Source organism: Cupressus sempervirens, chromosome 5, assembly GCF_028749045.1.
Source record: "Cupressus sempervirens isolate cs-2001-9-10 chromosome 5, ASM2874904v1, whole genome shotgun sequence".
NCBI lineage: Eukaryota > Viridiplantae > Streptophyta > Pinopsida > Cupressales > Cupressaceae > Cupressus > Cupressus sempervirens.
The window spans coordinates 182,053,984-182,080,690 of NC_143122.1; the positions used below are offsets into that span (position 1 = coordinate 182,053,984).

General features: G+C 33.3%; 1 protein-coding gene across 1 annotated transcript; it reads right to left on the minus strand.

Moving 5' to 3' along the window:
* Positions 1-315: 315 nt before the first annotated feature.
* On the minus strand, positions 316-26,412 carry LOC149555016 (TMV resistance protein N-like). Its single transcript, XM_089829139.1, has 8 exons — positions 25,927-26,412; positions 24,888-25,847; positions 24,611-24,803; positions 14,700-14,711; positions 2,517-2,831; positions 1,558-2,418; positions 775-846; positions 316-684 (listed from the first exon to the last, which is right to left on the minus strand). The coding sequence occupies exons 1-8, from the start codon at positions 26,394-26,396 to the stop codon at positions 316-318; spliced, it is 3,252 nt and encodes a 1,083-aa protein (XP_089685265.1). The 5' UTR covers positions 26,397-26,412.
* Positions 26,413-26,707: the final 295 nt, after the last annotated feature.

Consider the following 26,707-nt stretch of genomic DNA (forward strand, 5'->3'; position numbering starts at 1 on the left):
ACTCATATTCTAAGAATTCTGCAAATCACATATTCTAAATTGTAAAATACTATAATAAAAGAATTATGTCAAACACATGGGTTAATCCTTAAATATTTGACATAAGTTTTATATTGTTGAATCAAACAGACTTCTAAAATCGAATGTAACATCTTTATCCATGTCTACTGAATGTCTTGATAAGGTTTAAAGAAATGAAGAGAAGTTAGAAATAATTGTTTTTAACACAATGCTTCAAACATTTTAAAGTGCGTCTCCCTTCAATTGTTCCCTTCGCCTCATCTTTCATACAACGGATAAAATCTATTTTGTTGCTCATACGTAGCCCTCATGAAAGAGAAAGCTTATGAGGTGCTTACAAACCTGTGAATCTTGGGCTTCTACTATCCACCCTTTTTTAATTGATGTTTTAAACCAGTTAAGATCTTGTGCCTTATCGCTAGAGGATCCAAACTCTTTGAAGACTTCTGAATCTTGGGTCCACATGAGTATATGTACAGGATAGTTAAATGCAGAGGACTGGATGGCGTAAACATGCCCAAAAAATGTCACTTCAATGTTGCAATACGGATGCGTCATTAGGCATAGAAAAATGGCACCTTTGGGCATCTCATAACCCTCCAACTCAACACTCTTTAAAATCCTCCGCGCTTTAACACCCTCGAATCTGCCAGCAACTTCGTCCTGTGTACATTTAAAGGAAACATTCCAGTCAATTTTATCCAATTCCATTCAATAGATATGCAAATGCAGGAGTAAATAGCATGAACCTACCATTTCATCTACTGTCTTCATGTACATAGATGATCCAGAAAGGACAGCCGTTGATATGCTGGGAGCACAAGTCTGCAAAATTGGTTGAGTGCCAAACAAAATAAGTATTATAAGGTTTATGGTGATATTGCTATCAAGATTTAATGTATAGTACTTGATTCAAACTTATTGACCCATTTTTCATGAGGGGCTTAAACATCACACATTAAGGTTTGAATCCTAGCCTAAAAGTGTTAATTAGTCAAAGTTTACTTATTTTTCCAAACTTAATTTCTTACTTAGTGTGTGGCTGAGGGGGTTAACCATGGAGGGTACTTAGTAGTTGAGCGCATTCAAGCTGGAGTAGTATTGAGATGGGTGAGCCCCTGAGAAGTCTCCGTACTTCACCTTTGTGAGCATCATCTAAATCCAACGAGTGCTAAGTGTTCCATTTATTCTAATGAGAGATGGATTCATGTGAATCACTACTCATGAAACATGAGTCAATAAGTTTGGCTCGAAAACTCATGCAGATGCTCACAGATGTGAAGTGCTGGGACTTTCTAGGAGGCCACCCATTCCAGTACTACTCCAACTTAAGTGCGCTTAACTGCAGAGTACCCTTAATAATTAACCCACTCTTCTTGAAACCCCATTTGCAAAACCTTTCATCAAATACTGTGTCTTATGAACCATTCATTATAAAGCTCGTCAAGCTCATCAATCAATTCATTCTGTATACTTATGAAAGGCAAATAAATCTGTTTTAGAATTAATGAATAAGTTTTGACATCTGCGACTCACCAAAATCTCAGCGCAATTAGATCTGGGCAAACTAGCAAGCGAGATCTGAAGATAAGACAACTTTTGCAACTGGTTCAGCCGGCCCTGAATGCTCTGCAATTTCGAACAGTTGTCGGCCTTAAGTACCTCTATTGACTTGAGACCATCCAGATTAAGTGTTTTCAGTTTAACACGTCCACTTATTTGAAGAAGTTTAAGTCCCACCAGAGTAGCGAGGTCCGCCATTGTTCTTAAACTTGAACAGTTGAGGAGGTTCAGGGTTATCAAACTGCCTGGTAACCTACCAATCTCTCTCAAATATGGGCTCCCAATATGCAATTCTTCCAGATTTTCCAGCTGTTGGAAATCGCGAGGCAATTCCGTGAGTTTAGTACGGAGCACATTTAAATACTTTAACGACTTTTGAGCCTCCGTTCCTCTGGGCAATTTTTTGAGCATGGAGCAACCCTCACAGTCGAGGTACTTCAGTGTGGATATTTTCCCCAGAGTTGGGAGGACGAGCTTCCTGCAATCTCTCACTGCTAAATATTGAAGTTGAGATAATTCTTCAGTAAAAGAATCTGGCAAAACCTTCAAATCGCTACAACCACAAAGATCTACATGTCTCAAGTTTCTTGTTTCTTTGAAACTGATTGGGAGTGTTTTCAGGCCCGCAATATTTTGCAAAACAATCTTGCCCAAACCCTTGAAATCCAGCATTTCTAACCACGCCTGAAACCACTGCCCAGAAGTTGAAGGAATATGATGTCGCAAAGAATATGATGGCTTTGAGGTTGAAAACACTATTTTTGGGAAACCAGCTGATGAAGAATTAGCCACGAGTGGGCAGGTGACTTTCAACTCTCGCAGATGCGAAGGAGGCTGCAAAGATTTACTAGTATTTACTATTTACACTTACAGAATAGGAAAAACTCCGGTGAAGTTGAAAAGCTGGGTCGAGGAATTAAGGATGTCCATACCTCACGATCGTACCACAATTTGCAGAAATCTGGAAGGGTGACACCATGAACTTCCAACACTCTTACGTTTGTGAGGAAGAGAGTAGAAGGAATTGAAGGAGTTGAAGTGCCCTTGGATTGATGCAGGCGGAACCATATTAAGTCTCCGGACACACTACTAAGTCGCTCAAGAGTAGAGTTTTCAATCGCCAGAAGTTTTAATCCGCATATATTTTGACTTTGCGAATATGATAGCCACCAGAATGAATCTTTGCAGGGGAAGGTGCTCCCTATTAGGGGATCAGAGACATCTGTACGAATTCCTCTTACATTGAACTTATCACACAGAAGCATCAACTTAGTAAAACATTAATTTATGAATATATATATTGTTAAAAATACTTTGGAAACAAATGCTTTATAAGTTTGCAAAAGACAACTCAGATGGAGATGGTGAACTGAATCAGTTATCCATTAAACTTATAAATATCTTGGTGAATGAGATCCACAAAATCTTATTTTAATATGTTATAAAAGAATAAAGTATACATGAAAGGAATATGTAAAAGTCAAGAACTATAATACAGATTACATATTGTGAAAACCTATGTTAAGAGAAGCATTATGGAAACGACTAATTCAATTATATAAATATTTATAAGGGTGACATTGGTTAAGGCAATTTAAAAATTAAAATTAAAAACATGTACATGGAAACAGACTCACTAATAGAGAATTTGTCTTCCAAATGAAGCTGAATAAAAGAGAAATAATCAACTGCTGTTTCACCTCTTCTACTTGATTGAAAGATATTAAGATATCTTCCCCTCACTATTTCTAGTAGCTAACACATGAAAGTTCACAAAGCATGTCACAATAGTTCATACTTACTCTCACAGTGCATGTCACAATAGTTCATACTTAGTCATATCTATGCAGCCACAGAGTCTTTCAAGTTGTAAATCCTCATCATAAATTCCCTCAACAATTCATCTTTTATTTATAACCATCCTACAATTGTGAAATCTTCCAAGCTCATTTGAACATCTTAACTGGACATAATCCAAACTAGATTGATATTTAAGCATTCTCGTAGTGGAAACGAATGGAAAATGGGCTGCATCGCATCTTAACTAGGACCAAAAAAAAATACTACTTGTATGTTACTCTTCAATATACATTCATGCCATCATTTTAAGTAGAAGTGTAAGCATCCAAAGTGAGCCAATCTTAGAATAGACATCATGAAACGTTGAACACGCACCTCAAAAGCACAAAATATTGTATCATCTAAACTAAACAAAGAAATAATATTATAAACATAAAGCCAAAACTATGATATCAGAAACCAACTATCAGAGAGATGTAAAGTATGCTTCTCTCATAGTAAACTCAATCAAACATTATTTCATATTGGTACCAACTAATTCCTTTGAATTGTGACCTGAAGCCCAAAATCCTAAATCAAATACCTCTAAACACTACTCAACAACATATTTGAATTGTGTGAAATAAATTTGTAATATAAAATAAGTGAGGAGCATAATTTTCAACTTTCAATTCTATTACACATTTAAAACACAAGATCACTTGTTAAACTTAATCACTAATAAAAACATAAACATGTTCATAGAAATGAAAACATCAATAACCCATCCATCTTCTAATTGTACTAAAACCTATGAAACATATCACCTTTTCCAATGATAAAAATATATTAACAATAGAAACTTTCTCATACCTCATTATTTTCCAATAATAACCCTTTTACACCTATGTCTATCTTCCTTTGAAATTAATGGTAAATGTAACACTCAATTGCACCTTCTCATTCTCCTCAAACCCCCATAAAGAATACACATGAACCCATAACTATTCTTAGCTCCGTCTAAGAGGAAGCCTAGACAACATTAGTCTAAGAGTAGAGTTTTGAATCACTATAAGTATTAATCCACATATATTTTGACTTTGCAAAAATGATAGCAACCATAATGAATCTTTGCAAGGGAATTTGCTCCCTATTAGGAGATCTAGGACATTTGTATGAATTCCTCTTATATTGAACTTATCACACAAAAGCATCAACATTGTGAAACATCAATTTATGAATATTAGTCATCTAAATTAAGATGAATAAAAGAGAAATGATCAACTATTGGTTCACCTCTACAACTCGATTGAAAGATTTTAAGATATTTTTCACTCACTACTTCTAGTAGCTAACACGTGAAAGTTCACAGTGCAGGTTAACAACACTTCATACTTAAATATCTATGCATACATGGAAACAATTTCTCTTTCATAAATCCTCATCATAAAAGTTCCCTCAACAATTCATTTTTCATCAATACCATCCTTACACTTTTGAAATCTTCCAAGATTGCTTGAACATCTTAATTGAACATAATTCAAACTAGATTGGTATTTAAGCATTCCCATAGTAGAAAAGAATGGAAAATCCATTGCATCACATTGGAACTAGGACTTAATAATACTACTTATATGTTACTCTTTAATATACGTTCATGACATCTTTTTAGGTGAAAGTGTAAGCATCCAAAGTGAGCCAAACTTAGAGTAGACATCATGAAACATTGAACACACACTCAACGAAAATAAAATAAAAATCTATCATCTAAACTAAATAGATAGTTAATATTTTAAATACAATGCCAAGACTACGACATTAGAAACCAACAAGCAAAGAAATGTAAAGCATGCATTTCTTATAGGAAACTCGATCAAATGTTGTCTCATATTGGTGAAAACCATTTCCTTTGAATTATTATTTGAAGCCCACAATTCTAAATCAAATACCTCTAAACTCCACTCAATAGTATATTTGAATTGTATGAAATAAAATTGTACTATAGAAGAAGTGAGAAGCATAACTTTCAATAGTAGCACACATATAATATAAGAAAATTAAAAAAAATAGTAATAACTAATAATAACATAAACATGTTCATATAAATTAAAATATGAATAACTCATCCATCTTCTAATTCTACTCAAACCTACAAAAACTAACACCCAAAACATATTAACAATAAAAAAAATCACACGCCTCTTTGTTTCCCAATAATAAGTATTTTACACCTAATTCTATCTTCCTTTGACATTAATGGTACACATGTAAGCATCAAAGGTTCCTTCTCATTCTACTCAAATCCTGCTAAAGAATACACATGAACCCACAACTATTCTTAGCTCTCTATAAGAGGAAGCCTAGACACCAATAGTCCAAATTAAGATTGTGCAAGGAATCTACTAGACTATTACATCTCTACATGTATCTAGTTTTGAAAAAGGAGGTGCAATAACTCCAAATTCTTTTACAGATATTGAAAAGCACCCTTAGAGCCTTGATATAAATGTGAACAATCTATTCTTTTTAGACACATATTCACGTGACCTCATTTTTTTAGTAATTTCTATAATACAAAGTGATGCTAGATTGAAATTATTTTTCCTTAAATGCAATACTAGATTATTTGAAATATTTATTAAACTAATTTTGTCACACAACATAGAAATAAGGTCGATAAATAGTACTCCAATATCCTCAATATTTGTTTAATTTATAATAACCATGTGCAACAAGATGGTACAATAATATTTTAAACTTTTAAGGAATATCAAGATATTGAGTTATATTTCTTAATTGACTAAGAAACCAACTAGGGTTCAAGAAGAAATGCAATCCCACTTTCACTTTTCATGTCATCCACATAGCTTATCCAATTCGCATCAATATACACATTCAAAGTAAAGTGATATTTCTGCAGATTCCATAATTCATAGTCTTCAATGTCTGTGAAGTATCTATTTTTTTTTAACAATAGAAACATACTTTTCTCTATAATCTTGTTTGATTCTAGTTGAAAGATAAACTACATGCTTCATATCCAATCTATTATGAGTCTCATATAATATTTTAAAAACATTGATCTATATCTAATCTCATTTACTAAGGAGATTTGATATACTTACTCACTCTCTCATTGTAATTTTAGTTAATTTTTCTTTTAATAAAGTAGTTAAGGAATATACCTTCATGTTGGGAACATACAGTTGGAATAATTGTTGTTTTTTCATTGATGTCAAATCTATTGATGTGCCATATTGCACCTAGAGGAAAGGTTGAGTTATGAAAAGGAAGCTACAATGGACATTTGATTAGATAGACTTCGATAAACCAAAGTGATTGTCTATGTCAAGAAAGTTAAGCTAAGCCAAGCAATAGAGTAAATGGCAAAGGAATGTCAAGTGATGCTAGTGTCACTTGAGCCATAGTTAGTGTTGAGAAAATATAGTGTTGATTGAGCATTAGTATTGACCAAGCAAGCTAGTTGATGCTGAGCCAGAAAGTTTTATAGTGCTCGAGTGTTTAGTGATGACCGACTGCAAGAACTTAGTGATTTCCTAGTAACACTATTGAAGATGAATTCGAGGAAATCATGATTCCCATCCAACTTAGTTGATTTCTTGGGAGATGTAAACCATGTTGAAGATAAGATTGATGAGTTGGATCATTAAATTCAAGGTGAGGATCAGGTAAAGACCTAATAGACAAATTCTAGAGAAGTTTCTAGAAGAGGATCAAGAAGATGGATAGATACAATGAATCGTGTTGAACCTAACTGAAAACCATAAGATCTATAGTGATTGTGGAAAATAAGAAAGTAATAAGTGCCTATTTAAAGAGGTTCAAAGTTGAATAATGTATATGTGCAAGTGCGTATGTGAATAGAGGCATATAGAAAAAGGTGGTCAGAGACACACAAGTGTGAGAGTGAATGTGAAGCTAAAAGAGATTTCTTATGCGAATGTTGCTAGTAGTGATAAGTGAAATCTAAGAAAGAAGGCTTAAGTTTTTTTGAAGGGGGAAAACTGATTACTTTAAGGATTGCCAAGTGAATCAAGAATAGAGATGACAATGGAGAGATTATCAATGAATCAACATCTAAATTGAATAGAGATTTGAACTTACAAAGTGAGTTGTAATCACACAGATCAACACCTACTATTTTCTTTCTAATAATTGTAAACAATTTGTATTGAAATCCTTTTAACAAAGGTTGACCTAATAGTCATTTGAAAGACTTGACAGTCTATGTAAATCCTTTCACAAGGTGACATTCTAAATAGAATGATTAGAGTCCTTTGACAATGCCACTCCTAATAGGGTGATTAAATCCTCTTACTAGGTCATATTTAACAATGTGTATTGTAACCTTTAACAAGGTTGACTCCTAATAGAGCTCACTTCAAAAGAGTGAAAAAGTGGTGAGATATTGCTAGTTTTTCCCAAATTGGGTTTCCATGTAAAAATCCCGGTGTCAAATCTATGTAGAATGCTTTATATGTTGTAGATTTTATATTCAACAAAGCATGTTATATTTGGAATAGTAAATTTTTTTTATAGTAGAGACTGAGCACCAACAAGATAAGCATAACAATAAGTGTTTTATTGTTTAAAAGTTCAAATGGTATTTAAGCACCTTGAGTAATTGATTCACCCCTCCCTCTCATTTATTCTTAAAATTTCTAAAAATTGGTATCAAATCTCAGTGCTTACAAAGAAAATTTTGAAGTTACTTAAAGCTAAAGATCATGACTCATAAGAGAGATGTACCCAAGCTAAACAAATAGAACTTTCCTGCATGGAAAACCTTGATGAGGTTGCACATATCCAATATCAGTGACACTGCTATCAACTTTGTGGATAATGAGTATGTAAAGGTGACCACTACTCTGATAATTGATCAACTAAAGCAGAAGCATGAACACAATCAAGCAATGTTGGAGATTGCCTTAGCCTTAAGCTATTTCAAGTTTGATGACATAAAAGAATGTAAAAGTGCAAAGAAAATGTGGGAAAAACTAAAGACCTATTTATGTCATTAGAGTGTCTGCAATCTAAGAACTGAGATGCACACCAGGTAATGCTTTGACCTAGGAAGGTATAATTGGTAGACTTACTACTTTTGAAATGTCTAAATTTGATAACTACACACTTGCTACTATTGAATTTGCTTTTAAGTCACAATTGGCTCTTAGCAAAAATAAAGGAAAATATGTATAGAGTGAAAGTGATAGTTTTGATGATGAGATTGATGAACTTGAAGCCCTTATTGCAAAAAGATTTAGAAGGGGAAAATGTAAATACAAAGGTAAACTACCCATCATCTATTTTTCATGCAACAAAGTACGTCATCTTGAACTACTAGGTATCGTGACAGAGAGGATAAGGATGAAAGAAAGGAGAGCAAGTAAAAAAGGAAGAAGAGATGATCAAGACTTCAAGAGAAACAAGGATGAAAAAGGTAAGAAATCTTCTTACATTGCTTTAGAAGAAGCTGATAGTGAATATGCAAGTAATGATGATGAAGTAATCAATGTTGCTATGAAAGAAGATTCTAATGAAGATGAGAAAATTGCATTGATTTCATATGTAAACAAAAATAATTAATAGTGGATATTCAAATCATATGACTAGTGATAAAGAGAAATTTGAGGACATTGGTCCATACAAAGGTGGATGTGTAAAATTTAGTAACATTTTGATATTCTATGTGTTGTAAAAGGTAAAGGAACTGTTCAACTGACTGATACTTGATAAAATGTGACAATGTCTACTAGGTTGAAGGACTTAACTATAATTTTTTGAGTGTTTCATAGTTGAACAAATCAAGTTACATAGTTGAATTTCACAACAGGAAAGCCAAGACATGTGTTGTTGATGGTAAGCTAGTTGGAAGTGGTGAATAGATAAGAGGTAACTTGTTCTATCTAGATTTATCAAATGAGACATGTTTGTTTACACAACAAGAAGATTCTTGGTTATGGAACAAGAGGTTGTGCCATGTAAATTTTGATAATTTGGTGAATATCAGTAAGATGATGAAAGTAAGAGGATTGCCTAAACTAAAGAAGCCCGATAATGCCATGTGTAAACTTGATGTCAACAAGGAAAAATGACCAAGTCTAGTTTTAAGAGAAAAACATACACTACTAATGATATTTTGGAATTGGTTTATACTGACCTATGTGGACCCATTGATGTTCAAAGTTACTGTGGAGATAAGTATTTCATTCTATTTGTTGATGATTACTCTAGGATGATGACTATGATATTTCTTAAAGCTAAATCTAACGCTTTTCAATTATTCAAGTGGTATTTAGCTAGAGTTGAAAAAGAAATAGGGAAGAGTTTGAAGTGCTTGAGATCTAATAGAGGTGGTGAATTCATTTCCAATGAGTTCAATACATTCTGCAATAACAGAGGAATTAAAAGACAGATGTCAGCACCAATGACCCCTCCTTAGAATGGAATAGTTGAAAGAAGGAACACATCAATAACAGATTGCACAAGGACATGAATGATGGAGAATATTTTATCAAAGAAATATTAGAAAGAAGCTTTTAGTACTATTTTTTATACCCTAAATAGAGTATAAGTCAAGAAAGGTACAAATGCTACACCTTTTGAACTGTGGTATGGATATGCTCCTAATGTGAAATATTTCAGAATTGAAAGTAGATGCTATATACTTAAATATTTAATAGAAGTGGAAAATTTGATGCAAAAAGTGAGGAAGGCATATTCCTAGGATATTCCACTAAGAGGAAAGCTTATAAGTGTTTGAACTCTAACACTAACAAAGTTGTGGAAAGTGTGAATGTGAAAATTGATGACTTTGCAGAAAAAAGTGACACTTCATGCAAAGAAGAACCTGAAGACTACAATATGTACATTCATCTATGTGGATGATGATTCTCCAAGCATTCCTAATGAACAAGAAATCCAAGCTGCAATCTCTCAGCCAATAGGAAATGTTGGAGAGCAATAAATTGTCAAGCAACAAAGAGTGGGTGCCAAGCAATAGACTGAAGATGGTGAGTCATAGATAGGTAATTTTGACCATCAGATTGCAAGTGCCAAGCAAGAAAAAACTAGACCAGAACCTAAACAAGGAGGAGCAAATGAGCTTAAGATTATGTTAGCAAGATATTTGAGAAAACATATCACAAACCTAAAGAAATCATCAGTGATGTTGAATCAAGTGTTATGATGACAAGAAATAGACTCAAAGATGACACATTCTTACTTTGTGAATTTGAACCCAAAACAATAAAGGATGCTTTGGAGAATGGAGATTGGATTTAGGCAATGAATGAGGAAATTGAAAATATTGAGAAGAACAATACTTGGACTTTGGTGCCAAGACCTAAAGAAAACAAAAGTCATTGGGAAAAAGTGGGTTTTTAGGAAAAAACTCAACGAGAATGGAGAAGTAACAAGAAACAAGGAAAGACTGGCATGCAAGGGTTATGCTCAAGAAGAATGAGTTTATTATGGAGAAAGTTTTTCTCCTGTGCAAGACTTGAAGGAGTCATAACTCTACTTGTATATTCATCCTACAAGAATTTCAAAGTATATCATATGGGTCTCAAATCTACATTTTTAAATTATATACTAGAGGAAGAAGTATACATTGATCAACCAGAAGGATTCATAGATCTAGACAAGAAGAATATGGTATGTAAACTAAACACATCCCTGTATGGATTGAAACAAGCCCTAAGAGCATGGTATGAAATATTGCATAATTATTTCACAAAGATTGGTTTGATAGGACAAATGATAACAACAATCTACATTTGAAGAATGGTAAGAATAATGAAGTACTATTATCTAAAATATTTGTTGATGATACTATATTTGGAGGAAGAGAAGCATTATGAAAATCATTTGTTGATGAAATGAAGAAGGAATTTGAAATGTATATGTTTGGTGAGATCAAATTCTTTTTTGGATTAAAAGTATGTCAAATGAAGTTTGGTATTTTCATTACACAATCCAAATACATCAAGGAGATACTAAATACTTTTGGAATGAAATATTCAAGTCTAGTGAGCATACCTATGTCAATAGGACATAAGCTATCTAAGAATTATGAATCTTCTAATGTGAACCAAACCTTATATAGATCCATGATTGGAAATTTTCAATATGTTATTCATAATAGATTAGATGTTGCTTTATCAGTTGGGATAGTTGCTAGATTTTTAGAAAATCCTAAAGAGAATCACATGATGGTTGTAAAAAAGATATTGAGATATCTAAAAGGTACATAAAAATATAGATTATATTACAAGAGAAGTGATAAATTTGAACTAAAGGTATTCATTGACTCATATTGGGAAACAAATATTGACAACAGAAAAAATATAGTGGAGGTGTGTTCTTTCTAGGAAAGAGATTGGTGTCATAGACAAGCAAGAAAAAAAATTGTATTTCCCAATAATTAGTTGAAGCTAAGTATGTGATGCAAGGGAGGAATAGGAAACTAGGGCCAAAGGTGGGTGTAACTATCCAATGCACCTTGCAAGAGTTAAAATAGCAGAAACAACACATAAGAACAACACCAAGGAGGGAGAGAACAAAATATTTCTTATTGATTCATCAACTTGATCAATATACATGCCCAGCTGTAAGGCCTTCTAGGTTACAACTAGAAACAATAAAATCTAGAAAGTTTGCATTCCAATCATCTAAGTCTCCTTCTCTCTGCTACTTCTCTTCCAAAAAACTACCTAAAACTAAATCCTAGACCTCTATAAATACTTGCTAAAATGGCTTACAAAAGATTCTAGAACAAGAGGGGCCACAAGTCAGCCTGATGCAAATACCAATTAATAAAATCTTACATGTGTAGCCACAAGTTGGCTCACATTAGATATTAACTACCTATACCAGAATTAAATGCAAGAAAAGTTGACCCAAACTAGAATCAAACACAAATTACTCGACAAATGAAAGCTTTTTCAAAACTGGCACTCGACATCCACTACAAACTCAACATCCAAAGGAATCACTCAATAGTAACTACAAACTCGACATCCTCCAACACTGAGCAACCATGGAGGACTCGGCAACCAAAAGTCACTTAGCACCCAAAGAAACTCACTCAACAACCAAAGGAACTCAAGAACTAAAGAGATCAATCAACAACCAAAGGAACTTGACAATTGAAGAAATCATTTGACAACCAAAGGAACTTGGTAACTAAAGAAATCGATTGGCAACCAAAAGAACTCAGCATCCACAAGAATGACTCAACAACCAAAGTAGAAAGAACAAAATTGTAGGATTACAAAGAAACCTAGGATGCTCTTGCATTAGAAAACCAGAGTTGGAGAAAAGATTGTCCTGAATCATTCAAGTGTCACAACCTGAGCTGCATCCAACTTAGATTGAGAAATCCGTGTAGCATCTTCAGCTTGTCTATTCTTCCACTTCACCAAATATTCATAGTAAACTTTTCCTCTTGTACTCTTGCCAATTCTCTGATTCAATATCTGTTCAACTTCTTCAATCTGTTTCTTAGGATAATCATCAGGTACAACAACTTCATCATTTGTCTCATGATACTTATATAGATCAAAAACATTGAATATAGGATATATATCCATGTCATTAGGTAACTCAACTTCATAGTTATTACCACTATCAAACTTCTTCAAGATTTTACAAGGTCCAAACTTCTTCATCTTCCACATACTGTATGTTCCAATAGGAAATCTTCCTTTCTTCGAATGAAGCATCACCTTATCACCAATTTAAAAAACATGAGGTCTTCTAGACTTATCAACATTCTCCTTATACTTGTTATTACTTTGTTCTAACCTCAACTTCACTTCCTTATGAAAGGATTCCATAAAATCAACAAATTCTTCTCCTGTAGTGCTTCTCTTTTCCTCACCAACAACATCCCTCAAATCTGATACTCCTCTAGACTGCATTCCATTAAAAATCTCAAAAGGTGTCTTCCCTATACTCCTATTCATAGAATTATTATACGCAAATTTAGTTTTGCTAATACCATTTCCCAATTACTTGGCTTGTCTCCTACTAAATATCTTAACAAATTACCCAAGCTTCTATTCACAACCTCTGTCTGTCCATCTATTTTTGGATGGAATATAGAACTAAACTTCAACTCAATACCCATCTTTTTCTACAAAGTCTTCCAAAAATAACTAACAAACTTACTATTTCTATCAGAAATAATGCTTTTTGGTAATCCATGCAATCTCACAATCTCTTTAAAGAAAAGTTCAGCAACATGCTCATCATCTAATATCTTTTGACATGGTATGAAATGAGCCATTTTAGAAAATCTATCCACCACAACAACTATAGAATCATACCCCTTCACTATTTTAGGCAATCCAAGAACAAAATCCATACTGATGTCACTCCAAGGTTTCTCAGGAATAGTAATAGGTGTTTACAAACCAATATCTTGACTTACTCCTTTTGCAACTTGAAAAACTCCACAATTCTTCACAAATTTCTAAACATCCTTATACATTTATGGCCAATAATACTTCTTCTTCAACAAACTTAATGTTTTATCAATTCCAAAATGTCCAGCTAATCCCCCACTATGCTTCTTCTTGATCAAATTAACTCTCATAGAACTTTAAGGGACATACAACTGAATACCTTTGAGTAACATGCCTTCTTGAATGAAATATTCATCATATTTACTTATGTGATCTATTAAATTTGGTGCTCTGCACTCTCTCCATGCCTCAAAAAAATTAGGATCAGCATCATACAACTCTTTCATTTCATCAAAACCTAGAACTTCAACCTTCATTTCAGTCAACAAAGAACATCTTCTACTCAATTCATCAACAACTTTGTTAGTAACTCCACTTTTGTGCTTAATTACAAATGTAAATTTTTGCAAATACTCAACCCACTTCATATGTCTCTGATTCAATTTATGTGGACTTCCCAAGTACTGTAAAGCTTTATGATAAATATACAACACAAACTCCTTAGGAATCAAATAATGTCTCCACTTCTTTAAGGCTTGAACAATAGAATAGAATTCTTGATCATACATAGAATACTTCCTTCTAGCATCATTCAACTTCTCACTAAAGAAAACAATAGGTTTTCCTTCTTGACTCAATACAACTCCTATTGTACTACCACTTGCATCACATTCAACTTGAAATACCTTATTGAAATCAGGCAAAGCTAAAACAGGAAACTTAGCAACCTTTTGTTTCAAAGTCTTAAAAATATTATTAGTTCCATTTTTCCACTTGAACTCCCTTTTATTTCCTCTCATTGTCTCAGTCATAGCATTACAAACAAGACTAAAATTCCATATAAACTTTCTGTAAAAACTAGCCAAACCATGAAATGATCTTACCTCACCCACATTCTCAGGTGTAGGCCATTCCAATTTTTTTTAAAACTTCTCAAGATCCATCTTCAAACCATTAGATGAAATTAAAAATCCCAAATATACAATCTCTTCTTGCATAAAAGAACACTTTTTCAAATTAATCAGCAACTTCTCTTTCAATCTCTGCAATACTTGTCTAATATGCTCAAGATGTTCTTCCTTAGTCTTACTGAATATCAAAATATCATCCAAATAAACAATCACAAACGTACCCAAAAATCTTTTTAGAACTTCATTCATCAATTTCATAAAAGTACTAGGTGCATTAGTCAAACCAAAAGGCATAACCAACCCTTCATACAAACCATCTTTTGTCTTAAAAGTAGTCTTCCATTCATCACCTTCTCTAATTCTGATATTATGATAGCCACTCTTCAAATCAATCTTGGTAAAATACTTTTCTCCACTTAAATAATCCATTATATCATCCATCGTAGCATAGGAATCTATATTTCACTATGATCTTGTTAATAGCTCTGGAATCAATACACGTTCTCCATTTTCCATTCTTTTTAGGTGCTAATACAATAGGTACAACACATGGACTCAAGTTTTCTCTAATCAAACCTTTCTGCAACAACTCATGCACTTGTTTGTTAAGTTCTTCATTATTTGTAGGTGTCAATCTATACGGTACTTTATTTGGAAAACTAGCTCATGGAATCAGATCCATACAATGACTTATACTTATTATTGGAGGTAAACCATTAGGTATATCCTTAGCAACAATCTCTGTATACTCCTTCAGCAATTCTACAATTTCTTTTGGTACTCAGTCAATACTATTAGTTGTCACTTGGTCACCACTGACTAGTACTCAGCTAACACTATTTTTTGGCACGTAGTTACTATTGACACAACTTGGTTTCCTTTGAATTATAGAAAAATAGATTTAATTCTTTTTCATTTCCTTTTCAAATTGTTTCCCATTAGCCATACAAATTTTCACAGTAGTACAATTAACCTCATCTGGACTTTCAATCAATGGCAACAATATTTGTTTCTTCCCATTCACCCAAAGAGTATATTGATTCGATCTTCCATCATTTATAGCATATCTATCATATTGCCAAGGTCTACCCAACAAAATATGACAACAATCCATAGGCATAATATCACACAAAACTTCATCAAAGTAATGTCCTATCTTGAACTTTACAAGGCATTGGTCACTTACCAATATCTTATGCTCATCTTTGATCCATGAAACATGATAGGGTTGGAGATTTTTTAACATCTATAATTGCAAATTTGTAACCAACTCTTCTAATGCCAAATTTGTAGAACTTCCACTATTAATGATTATCTTGCAACATTTTCCAACCATCTTACATCTTGTCTTGAAATGACTTCTCCTTGAAATAGGTTGCTCATCACTTCCTTTATTACACAAGGTTATTCTCAACATCAGATTTTCTCCAGCCTCAGGTCTAGTTGGTGAACCCTCGTCATGTCCTTGAATCATAACATTTCTATTACCTTGCGCACTTTCAAAAGATCTAGACTCAAAATATTTGTCCCTCTTTATCACATTTGAAACAATTACCATGAAAACCACCTCTAGAATCAGAATTACCTCTTCCTTGGTAAGAACTAGTACCTCCTTGGTAAGAATTACCACCTTTCCACTCAGTCTTGCCTTTGTCATCATTCTTCCATTTAGATTTTTCTTTATCTTGCACAAAATTGTTAGATCTGACACTTTCACCATAAGATCTACCTCTGCCTCTCTAGAATCTACCACCTCTACCTCTTTGTCTTTGTTCATGCTTCTTTGTCAATATTTTCTTAGCTTTCAAGGCACATTGATATATTAAAGAGGGAGAAATCCTTTTGGATTGTATGGTAACCAAGTGAGATACATTTGATATATTGAGATATTGCTAATATTAAGATGTAGAGATTGTTGGAATATAGAGATGCTGCCATCAATTCCAAACTGGGATATTATTGGAAACTTACAATTGGAACAATTGTTGTTTTGTCATTGATGTCAAATCTATTGATGAGATATATTGCTACCTAATATAAATATCATATCTATTTGATTGATGAAGAGGGTTTGAGAAATTTCTCATAAAAATAGCACCTAGAGGAAAGGTTGAGTTATGAAAAGGAAGCTACAATGTATATTTCATTAGATAGACTTTGATAAACCAAAGTGATTGTTTATGTCAAGAAAGTTAAGCCAAGATGAGAAATAGAGTAAATGGAAAAGGAATGCCAAGTGATGCTAGTGTCAACTGAGCAACCGTTAGTGCTGAAAAATTCTAGTGTTGACCAAGCATTATTATTGACTGATAAAGCTAATTGATACTGAGCCAGAAAGTTTTACAATGCCCAAAGTTTAGTGATGATCGAGTGTCTGATCCTAGCGATTTCTGACTAACACTATTGAAGACGAATTTGAGGAAATCATGATTCCCAGCCAACTCAATTGATTTCTTAGGAGATGTAAACTATGTTGAAGATAAGATTGATGAGTTGGATCATTGAATTCAAGGTGAGGATTAGCCAAAGACCTAACCAACGGATTCCAGAGATTTTTCTAGAAGATGATCAAGAAGATGGATAGATACAATGAATCATGTTGAACTTGATTAAAAACTCTAAGATCTATGGTGATCGTAGAAAATGGTAAAGTAATAATTTGTTATTTAAAGAGGTGTAGAGCCAAATAATTTATACGTGCAAGTGTGTACGTCAAGAGAGACATACAAAGCAAGGTAGATTAGAGACACAAAAGTGTGAGAATGAATGCGAAGATAAAAGAGATTGCTTATGTAGATGTTGTTGACATTGATAAGTGAATCATGAGCAAGAAGTCTTAACTATTGTTGAAGGGGGAAGAATGATTGCTTGAAGTTTTTCCAAGCAAATCAAGAACAAAGATGAAAGTGGAGAGCTTATCAGTAGATCAATAGCTAAACCAAACATAGATCTAAACTTGTAAAGTGAGTTGTAAGCATACATAATAATACATACTATTTTCTTTCTAATCATTGTAAACAATTTGTATTGAAATCCTTTTAATAGAGGTTGACCTAACAATTGCTTGAAAGAATTAATAGTCTCTGTAAATCCTTTCAAAAGGTGACATTCTAAATGGAATGATCAAAGTCCTCTGTTAAGGCCACTCCTAATAGGATGATTAAATCCTCTAACTAGGTTACATTTAACAATGTGTATTGTAACCTTTAATAGGGTTGGCTCCTAATAGAGCTCACTTCAAAAGAGTGAAAAAGTGGTGACATATTGTTGGTGGTTTTTCCCAAATTGAGTTTCCACATAAAAATCTTATTGTCAAATCTGTGTTGAATGCTTTATATGTTTTACATTTTATATTCAACAAAGCATGTTATATTTGGAACGATAATTTTTTTTTACAGTAGAGACTAAGCAACAACAAGATAAGTATAACAATAAGTGTCTTACTATTTAAAACTTCAAATAGTACTTAAGGACCTTGAGTAACTGATACCACCTTGATGAAGTGCCTGAAAGAATACCTGATCCATTGGAAGACCTTCTCTTTCCATAATTCCAAAGGAAAACCTAGGAGATAAATTCAAACTAGGGCCATTCTTTGTAGGTCAGCACTAGGGTTGAAACTAAGCTTCCATTTGGCTATGACCAATATGTTTTCCCCCAACTTCTAGAAGCCCAACAAAACCTAGTTGCTATCATTGTCATTTGTGAACCTAAATAGAAACATTGTTTCCATCATGACATCAACTTTGACCGATCCTTTAAGCTTCCACCTATTAGAGGCCCATTTCCTAACCATCTCTATGGTAGGTATATTTAACCTAGGAACCTTCCAACAAGTCTTAGTGAAAAGGTATTGGAGAAATTATACACAACCACATCTAGCAAGGATATATTTGGGCTAGAGTCCTCGTATAGGACAGTGGGATGATCTCAGGGGTGAGTCTAGACACATTATTGCCCACCAACATGTATTTCTAGCTCAATATAGGGTCATTCGTGGGCCCAGATCTAGCGTAGGATTCCTAGGCCCAGAAGATTGCAGAAAAGCTAGATCCTTGGCAGATCTAATGAATCTAGGATTGTCAACACCCCTCCACCCAAGGTACCCCCATTCTTCAGGTCTTTCCCATTTGACATGACCAACCATAAGTCTGGGCAGACCTCTTGAGCAGGAGGGGCCAAATTTTCTCACATAGTTACCACCATTAACCACCATTAGCGAGTAGAGTTGCAGAGGAGAGGGGAACTTTTTGTATATTCTACTTTGATGTTGTAAGGGTAGACATGTGCCACTTTATTTTAATAATTATCAAAAAATATATTACAATCATTACAAGTAAATCATCTTTCTTTAATCATTTGATTCTTCTATCTATCTCATTCTCATCCATAGTACTCAGTATACTAAATTTTTTTAGAAACACTAATATTTTATTTAAGAAGTAATCTCAAGTTATTATAGAGAAAAAATACTTTAAAACAATGAATTGCCTATCATGTTTTTGGATTCTTGTTTTTATTTTGATGTGGGAGAATCCTTGGGTCATTTCCATTCTTGCATCTCCTCAAGATATTTCTTTTCTTTTTGGATATTTAGTATTCATTTGGATATTTTTCCTATTGTTTTAGGATGTGATTGCTTGTATGGTTGTTCTAGGAATCATGAAGATCCTATGTCTAGATTTCTAGCTTCTTTTGATGTTTTTGGATAAATTTATCTTAAGTTTGATCTATTCCTTTACTAGCTTTCTTGTTCTAATGGTCAAGGTGGAAAGTTGTGACTTGTGCTAAAGATTTATGACACTTGATACTTAATGATGTATTGTTATGTATTTTTATATGATTGGATGACTCTCTAAATAACATTTTCATGGCTTATTATATCTATTTTGGGTTGTTTTTATGGATTTGGGTCCTCACCTATTTTCTTATAATATATTTTTGTTATCTTGAAGATTGATGAATGAATATGCCAACTTGTGGTTTGTTATTTTATATATGAGTAGGGTATTTATTCTAGTAGTGGTAAAAGAGGGTAAGATATATGTAGTGGTAAGATAAGATGAGACATCTTTAAGGGTAGTATCAAATTTTGTAAATAAACATGCATACATGCTTCAAATGTAAGAAGGATTATACCCAAAAATTATAATCTACATTTTTATGCCAACTTGATCATAATTGAAGTTAATGTTTCCTTATTAAATTATGTTATTAGTGGCTTATATTGTTATTTATGTTGACAAAGTTTTTCTTGCAACAAGATTGAATGCATCCTTTTGGGAACTCTTTGAACTTGACTGGATCAGCTTGGACTATAAAGGTCAATGAATAGTAATTCTAATAGCTTTATAGAAGATTGTTCTCTAAAGTTAAAACTTCTCCTTGTTTTATTTTTAACTTGATAATATTCAAATAGCATTATAAATATTTCTATAGATACCTCATTTCTTGAACTAAACAAATCCTTACCATGTTATAAAAACTATTGTGACATGTCATCTAGTGTCATAACTAGTTTTCACTAATTTTTACACATTTTCTTGCACTAACAATATTTCATTGATAGATATTTTTATTTGTATTATTTCTAGAGGAAACAATAATTTGTATAAATTTTCTCAAATTTAGTAGCAATGATTCTAAAAACCTAATTGTGCACATTTCTATACATTTGACTAACACTTAGAAGATAATGCCTTGAGCCTTTAAAATAATAAAATTTGTTAGTATTATTCTTTCCATCAATAATAATTAATCATATTACAACAATCTTAGTATTTTGATAATCTCTAAACCTCCATCCTATTTCTTAAGCTTTTAAAACTTAATTTTTTCATTGGTTATATGATTTAAAATGTATCTAGTATCAATAATATAGCTATCCTTTCTAGCATGAAAATAATTCACCACATTATCTTCAACTTTAGCATTATCTTTTGAGGTTTTTCTTTTACATGTCCACCATAATATGGAAAATAATTTTCTTCCTTTATAACTTGAAAAATCATTCATTATTTTTGTAATAATAATTCATCATTTTAATAATTATACTCATCACCTTCATAATTATACTCATCATAAAAAGTGATAAAATCTTCTAAATAGAAAAATAAGTCTTCTTATTTCATCTTTTACTTGTTCTCCTTATTCTCATAATGCATAACTATATTAGGGCATCTATAAGCATAATGACATATCTAGAAACATATGAAATGTTTGAAGATAAACTTAGCTTTGTACTTTTTGGTTCCTTTTGTTGTCTTTTTGACAAGGCTCACTTCAATCTCATCAAATTTTTCCTCATCAAAATTTATAGCCTTCATTGATTTAGATTCTTTCAATGCAAACTATGCCTTCACATTGTTAATATCAAATTCACTCATCTCAAAACTAAGTAAGGAATCATACATATTTCTCTCATATACCTATAAATAATTATTTTTTCATTTATAGAAGAGACCTTATGACTATAAATCTTATTAAAAGTTCTAATGTTGATTTTGAGCTTCGTACATTTCTAGGATCAACTAGCTCTCATAACACTTTTTAAAGATGTGTGTGTGCACACGTGTGCATGAGTGCATGTGCTTCTATACATACATGTGTGCACACGTGTGCATGAGTGCATGTGCTTCTATAAATACATGTGTGCGCATGTGTGTGTATATGTATGCATGTTTGTGCTCTCTCTCTCTCTCTCTCTCTCTCTCACACACACACACACACACACACACACACACACACACACACACACACACACACACACACACACACACACACACACACACACACACACACACACGTGCGCGTGCGCGCACGTGTGCATGTGTTTGTGTGTAGACATGCATGTGCAACCACACATACATACATACATACATACATACATATATAAATATAGATAGATAGATAGATAGATATATGTATGTATGTATGTATGTATGTATGCAATATATATATATATACACACACACACACACACATACATACATACATATATGCAGACATCCCACAATAATTTGGAGTGTAATTAACTTGATTATATTGGTGTGGAAAAGGATTTAGAAAATAATAAGTGGCCAAATAACTATAATTATAGTCATATATTAAGAGATTGGTCCTCAAGATAAAGAAAAGTAAGAAAATATGGAGGTTGTTCATCACAAATCAATTGACTCTTATAATACTATCACCTTTGAAGCATTAAAATTTTGAAATCCTATAAAGAAGTAGTCAATATTTAACTACTACAATCAATCTAACTATTATACTTATAGAAATTTAACAATCAATTAGTCTTTCCTTGAAAACTAGGCTAAAGCTTTTAACTTATAGTTTTGATCATTTATTGAATTTTCATTCTATTATTTCTATTTTGTGATTGGTTGGATGTAATATTCTTGAATGTAATTTCTATAGTAGTGATCACATGCAACCTCTACATGCTTCCAAATTTCCCTACATCCTCTTCATGCTTCCACATTTGGCTTGCATGCACAAAAATTATAGATTTTTAAAATTGTAATGCTTCAAACATTGTGCTCATTTTTTCCCTCATACAATCCAACTTTTTCAGAGTTCAAAGGTATGCATTTGGACATGTAATTGTTAATAATTTACAATTCTAGTTAACATTATTTTTGCAGGTGTATGATTAGAGAGGTAAATCAAGGATACAGTGGATATATTTGACAACTGCAATATTTTTCTTGCTGAAGTGTTTCATTTCTTTATTTCTAAAACTTTTTCTTTGTTACTTGATAGATCCTATAGTGCCACCTACCAGGGTAGTTCGTCTTGATGCATGCATTTACAAAGGCAACATATGTGGGCAGGTATCATGTTAGAAAATTTAGATGATTTCATTCCAAATCTATGCTACAAGTGTAGGTACAAATCATTTGTTTCTTCCTTCCCCTTGTTGTTAACAATTAACTATAGCATACCCAATATGCCATTAGAATTATGCTTTTTTACTCCTAAAGCTTGTAATTATTTCAGATACCTTTTTTGAGATGCTTTAGAGTGTCAATTACTTATATATTTCCCATGAGTAGGTTCTAAGAACTTTTCATTATTCTATGTTCCAAGTTTCATTTCAAAGGGAATTTTGTTTGATATATTTTACTTATTTGGATTTTTTTTTGCATAATTGCATAGTTTTCTCTTCTCCTCTTTTGCTCCTTCACCTGATATTTATTAGAAGCATAGAAGTTGAGTAAAAAATTTGGATGTTGGACTAATAAATAAATTTATTTCATTTTTGTCACTTTGTTCTTTTCATAAATCAACATTACGCTTAATAGGACAACATCCCTTCTATGCACAAGGCACACCACTAAGCCCTTGCTTAAACAATTGAATATAGGAAAAAAAATATTTCAAAAGAGAAGCATCTCAAGTAAATTTTATACTAGGGTTAAAGCATGGTTGTGTTGGAGGTCAGTACACCTTTGGTGGAGGGTTAAGATACTAATCCAAAGTTCACAATTGGCAGACTTAAAAATTGTTACCAAAGAACAAACTTTTATGTAGTTTACAACTAATTAAGGAGTGATTTTGAAACACTTCCATCAAAGGATGATGAGGAAGTTGATTTTTTTAACTTCCTCTCAGACAAAAACCCTATAAAAAGTTCAAACCTAATTTATGATAATGGTTGTTGGACTTGTTTGTATTGTTTGAGCCTTACTAATTTACTGTAGGAATCATATGGAAAACGGTAATGGAGAATGCTTTTTCTTATTTTGTTTAGATATTTTTATTTATGATGAATTACTGAATCTCATACAATTGAATTTAGAAACAATAGTATCGTAATTCAATGAATTATAGATAAAGGAATGCATATGAATGAATTTTTATTTTTTAATCTACTACTATCTTCTCTTTTATGAAAGCGCCTAGAAAATTTCCACTTTTATTAGTCAATTATGGATTGATCGATTCCAGTTTAAAAAAAATTGTATGCTTTTGTTGGTTTCCCTGCATCTCAATCAGAGTTTGGCAATGCCACATAGAAACTTCTATTAGAAAGGGACACTAGAGAGTACAAATAAATGGATCAATTGTCTCTTATAAAAACTAGGGAACTAAAGCAAAGCAAAGCTTGGAGCGGAACAAGATTTAGAAACGATAATATTTTGTACTTAGAGATTGAAATATGAGTATTGGCAGGTGATTTTGGATTAGAAATGCTTGATGCCTAGTGATTAGAATTTCTAGTGGTAGTAATTGCCTTGCTTGTCGATGGAGGGACAATGCCGTTGTTTTTATTGTTACATGAGCCACCTGTAGTTGATTTTGCATTTTTGTGTATTTCTCTTCAATATTAATTTGTGTGTTCCTAATTTTCTTTGGGGATTTAAGGTTTCTCACTTTCGTTTACAATGACAGCATCCCTAATTGTAATGGGGATAAGTTAAAAAATATTTTCTTAATCTCATCATAAGGATAATTAATTTGGAGGATTTCTAAGACTCTTTGATTAATGCTTCGATTTTTGTATTTTAATATTTTTGCCAAGATAATAGGAAAGAAAATATGATGTCTTAGATATTATTTATTTAAGAATTAGATTGTAGATTTAAACATATGTTGAAGATATATATGAATTTGTATAATTAGAAAATATAGAATAAATAGATATAAAAATATTAAAATTTTCAATACGAGATAATCAATTTAATTTTAATAAGGAAAATTAGAACAAGAACTCTCGTCTAGCTTTTTGTCTCGAATGCAGTGAATCTTTGTATATCGCAACCCAAAACTTACATTCCAAACAAAAAGACAAAAGGACTCAAGCTCGACCAGATAAGATTTATGATTAAAATAAGAACTTACATTAGAAATTTGTCGGGGGGTCGCTCTTTCCTTTCTATGGCAAAGGCGAAGGGATGATTCCTGTCTACCGATTTGTACTGCGAAGTCCCTCACTAAATCGTGCATTCTTATTCTTTTGAAACTTGTTTTCGCTCTGCTCGAAATCCCTATCTTCCAACTTACGAAATCAACCTGACAATCAATTAGGGCAATAGATTACATTTCCAGAGAAAAGTATAGATGATCAAAACCCATATAAGGATTGCGAGTAATTCTTACACTTTTTATTGGCGGAAACATGTCCGCACTTTCAGACTCCACGAGGAATTTTTGACGGAGGCTCTGAAGGCAGTGAGAGCCGCTACCATTCAATCCATCCAAAACTCTCTTCACCGTATCTTCGTCTTCTCCATTTAAGAAGTGGGCAATGTCTAAAAATGCCTCTCTCTCTCTCATTTCAAGAGATTCATAGCTACTCTTCACTATCCGATCTAATAAGTTACTCGGCAGATGCTCACGAAGGCTTTCCACTTGCTTTTTCCATTTCCTTGGATCCCGTTCATTTTGGAGCTTCCCTGCTAAAACTTTCAAAGCCAAAGGAAAACCACTACACATTCCAACCAACTCTTCAACCATGGCTTGCAAATTGTCTACTGGTTCAGAGCTGCCGAAGGCGTGCCAAAGGAATAGCTTTTTAGCATCTTTTGCCTTGAGCAATTTGATATTATAAATTTGTATATTATACTTCAGGAACAAAGATTGGTCTCTAGAAGTCAACAAAATCAGACTCCCATTTCCAACAACATCTTTCACAAATAACAGATTCTCCATTTGTTCTGTGTTTTCTATGTCTTCAAAAACAATCAAAACATCTTCCCCTCGTAGACGATCTTGAAGCATGCTCTTTCCTCTACGCGTGTCCTCGAAACAAGATTTTGGATCACAGAGGAGATCCCTAACCAAGGTACGCAACAGGGAGAGTAAATTGCGTTTGCTCACATCTGACAAGAAACAACGTCTCGAGAATTGAGAACGCCTGGAGTTGTAGAGATGACCTGTCAGAGTTGACTTTCCTGATCCACCAAGTCCGACAATACCCACAACCTTCACTATTTGTCTTTGATAGAAAAGCCACCTTTCGAAATCCTCTGCCGCTTCACGAAGTCCCTCTGGGTATTTATCCACATACACTACTTCTTCCCTTCTCACCTCTTTTAATACAGTCTCCACAATTTTTTCCAAAAGCTCTCCTAGATCACTGAAACAATTCTACAACTTGTTATGAACAAGAATCTCATGATGCAAATAACTCTACCAAAGGATTAACAAATACTTACTCAGTCTCTGTACTGTGAACCACGCCAGATTTGTGAGAGGCTTCATTGAGAGCGCTTATCCAGCGATCAACTTGTTGTTTGGTAACTCTGCCGGCCTTGTCTCTATGCTTCTGAAAGGCGGAGGCATATGCTCCATTCTCCACGTGGCGAAGATCTGAAGGTTGAATGTCATAGAATATTGGGATGATCTTACTAGGGACACGAGAATCAAACATCCATAACAGCTCATTCAGACACCAAGCGGATTCTGCATATGTTTTGGAGAAAATAGCAATCTGAACAGAGGCACTAGAAATGGCAGATTTAATTGCAGGGGTTAAGGAATCTCCCGCTTGTAATTCATGTTTGTCAAGAAAGACCCTCAATCCGTGCAATTCCAGGCGGTGATAGAGGAGACTTGCAAGAGTTTTCTTGACATCAGGTCCCCTGTGATTTATAAAAACATGATATGGTGGAAATACTTGTTCCATCACAGACTTACACAGAGAAATCTATTCCACAAAAGAAACGGGAACACAGACTGAAGGAGACCAAAACTTTAATCACATTGATCCCAAAGAGAAAAGGGATTTCCGCATTTGGCGTTGTGGGTGGGCCAGTCGTTTTACGCTGAGCGTCCGTCTTAAGGAAGTAGATCAGAAATTGCGCACTCATTTCAGTACAAACTAGAAACTAATTTAATACTTCAATTTGATGTGGACGGATAAGGGGAGAGAGGAATAGGGAAAAATACTAGTCTTTGAGCATATTCTAATCAACATTCACTTTTTAGTTCCTGCCA

Coding starts and splice junctions, on each gene's coding strand:
- LOC149555016 (XM_089829139.1), bottom strand. CDS start 26,396: ATGGAACAAGTATTTCCACCATATCATGTTTTTATAAATCACAGGGGA. Junction 25,848..25,926: donor GTTCACAGTACAGAGACTGA/GTAAGTATTTGT, acceptor GAATTGTTTCAG/TGATCTAGGAGAGCTTTTGG. Junction 2,419..2,516: donor AATTGTGGTACGATCGTGAG/GTATGGACATCC, acceptor AAATCTTTGCAG/CCTCCTTCGCATCTGCGAGA.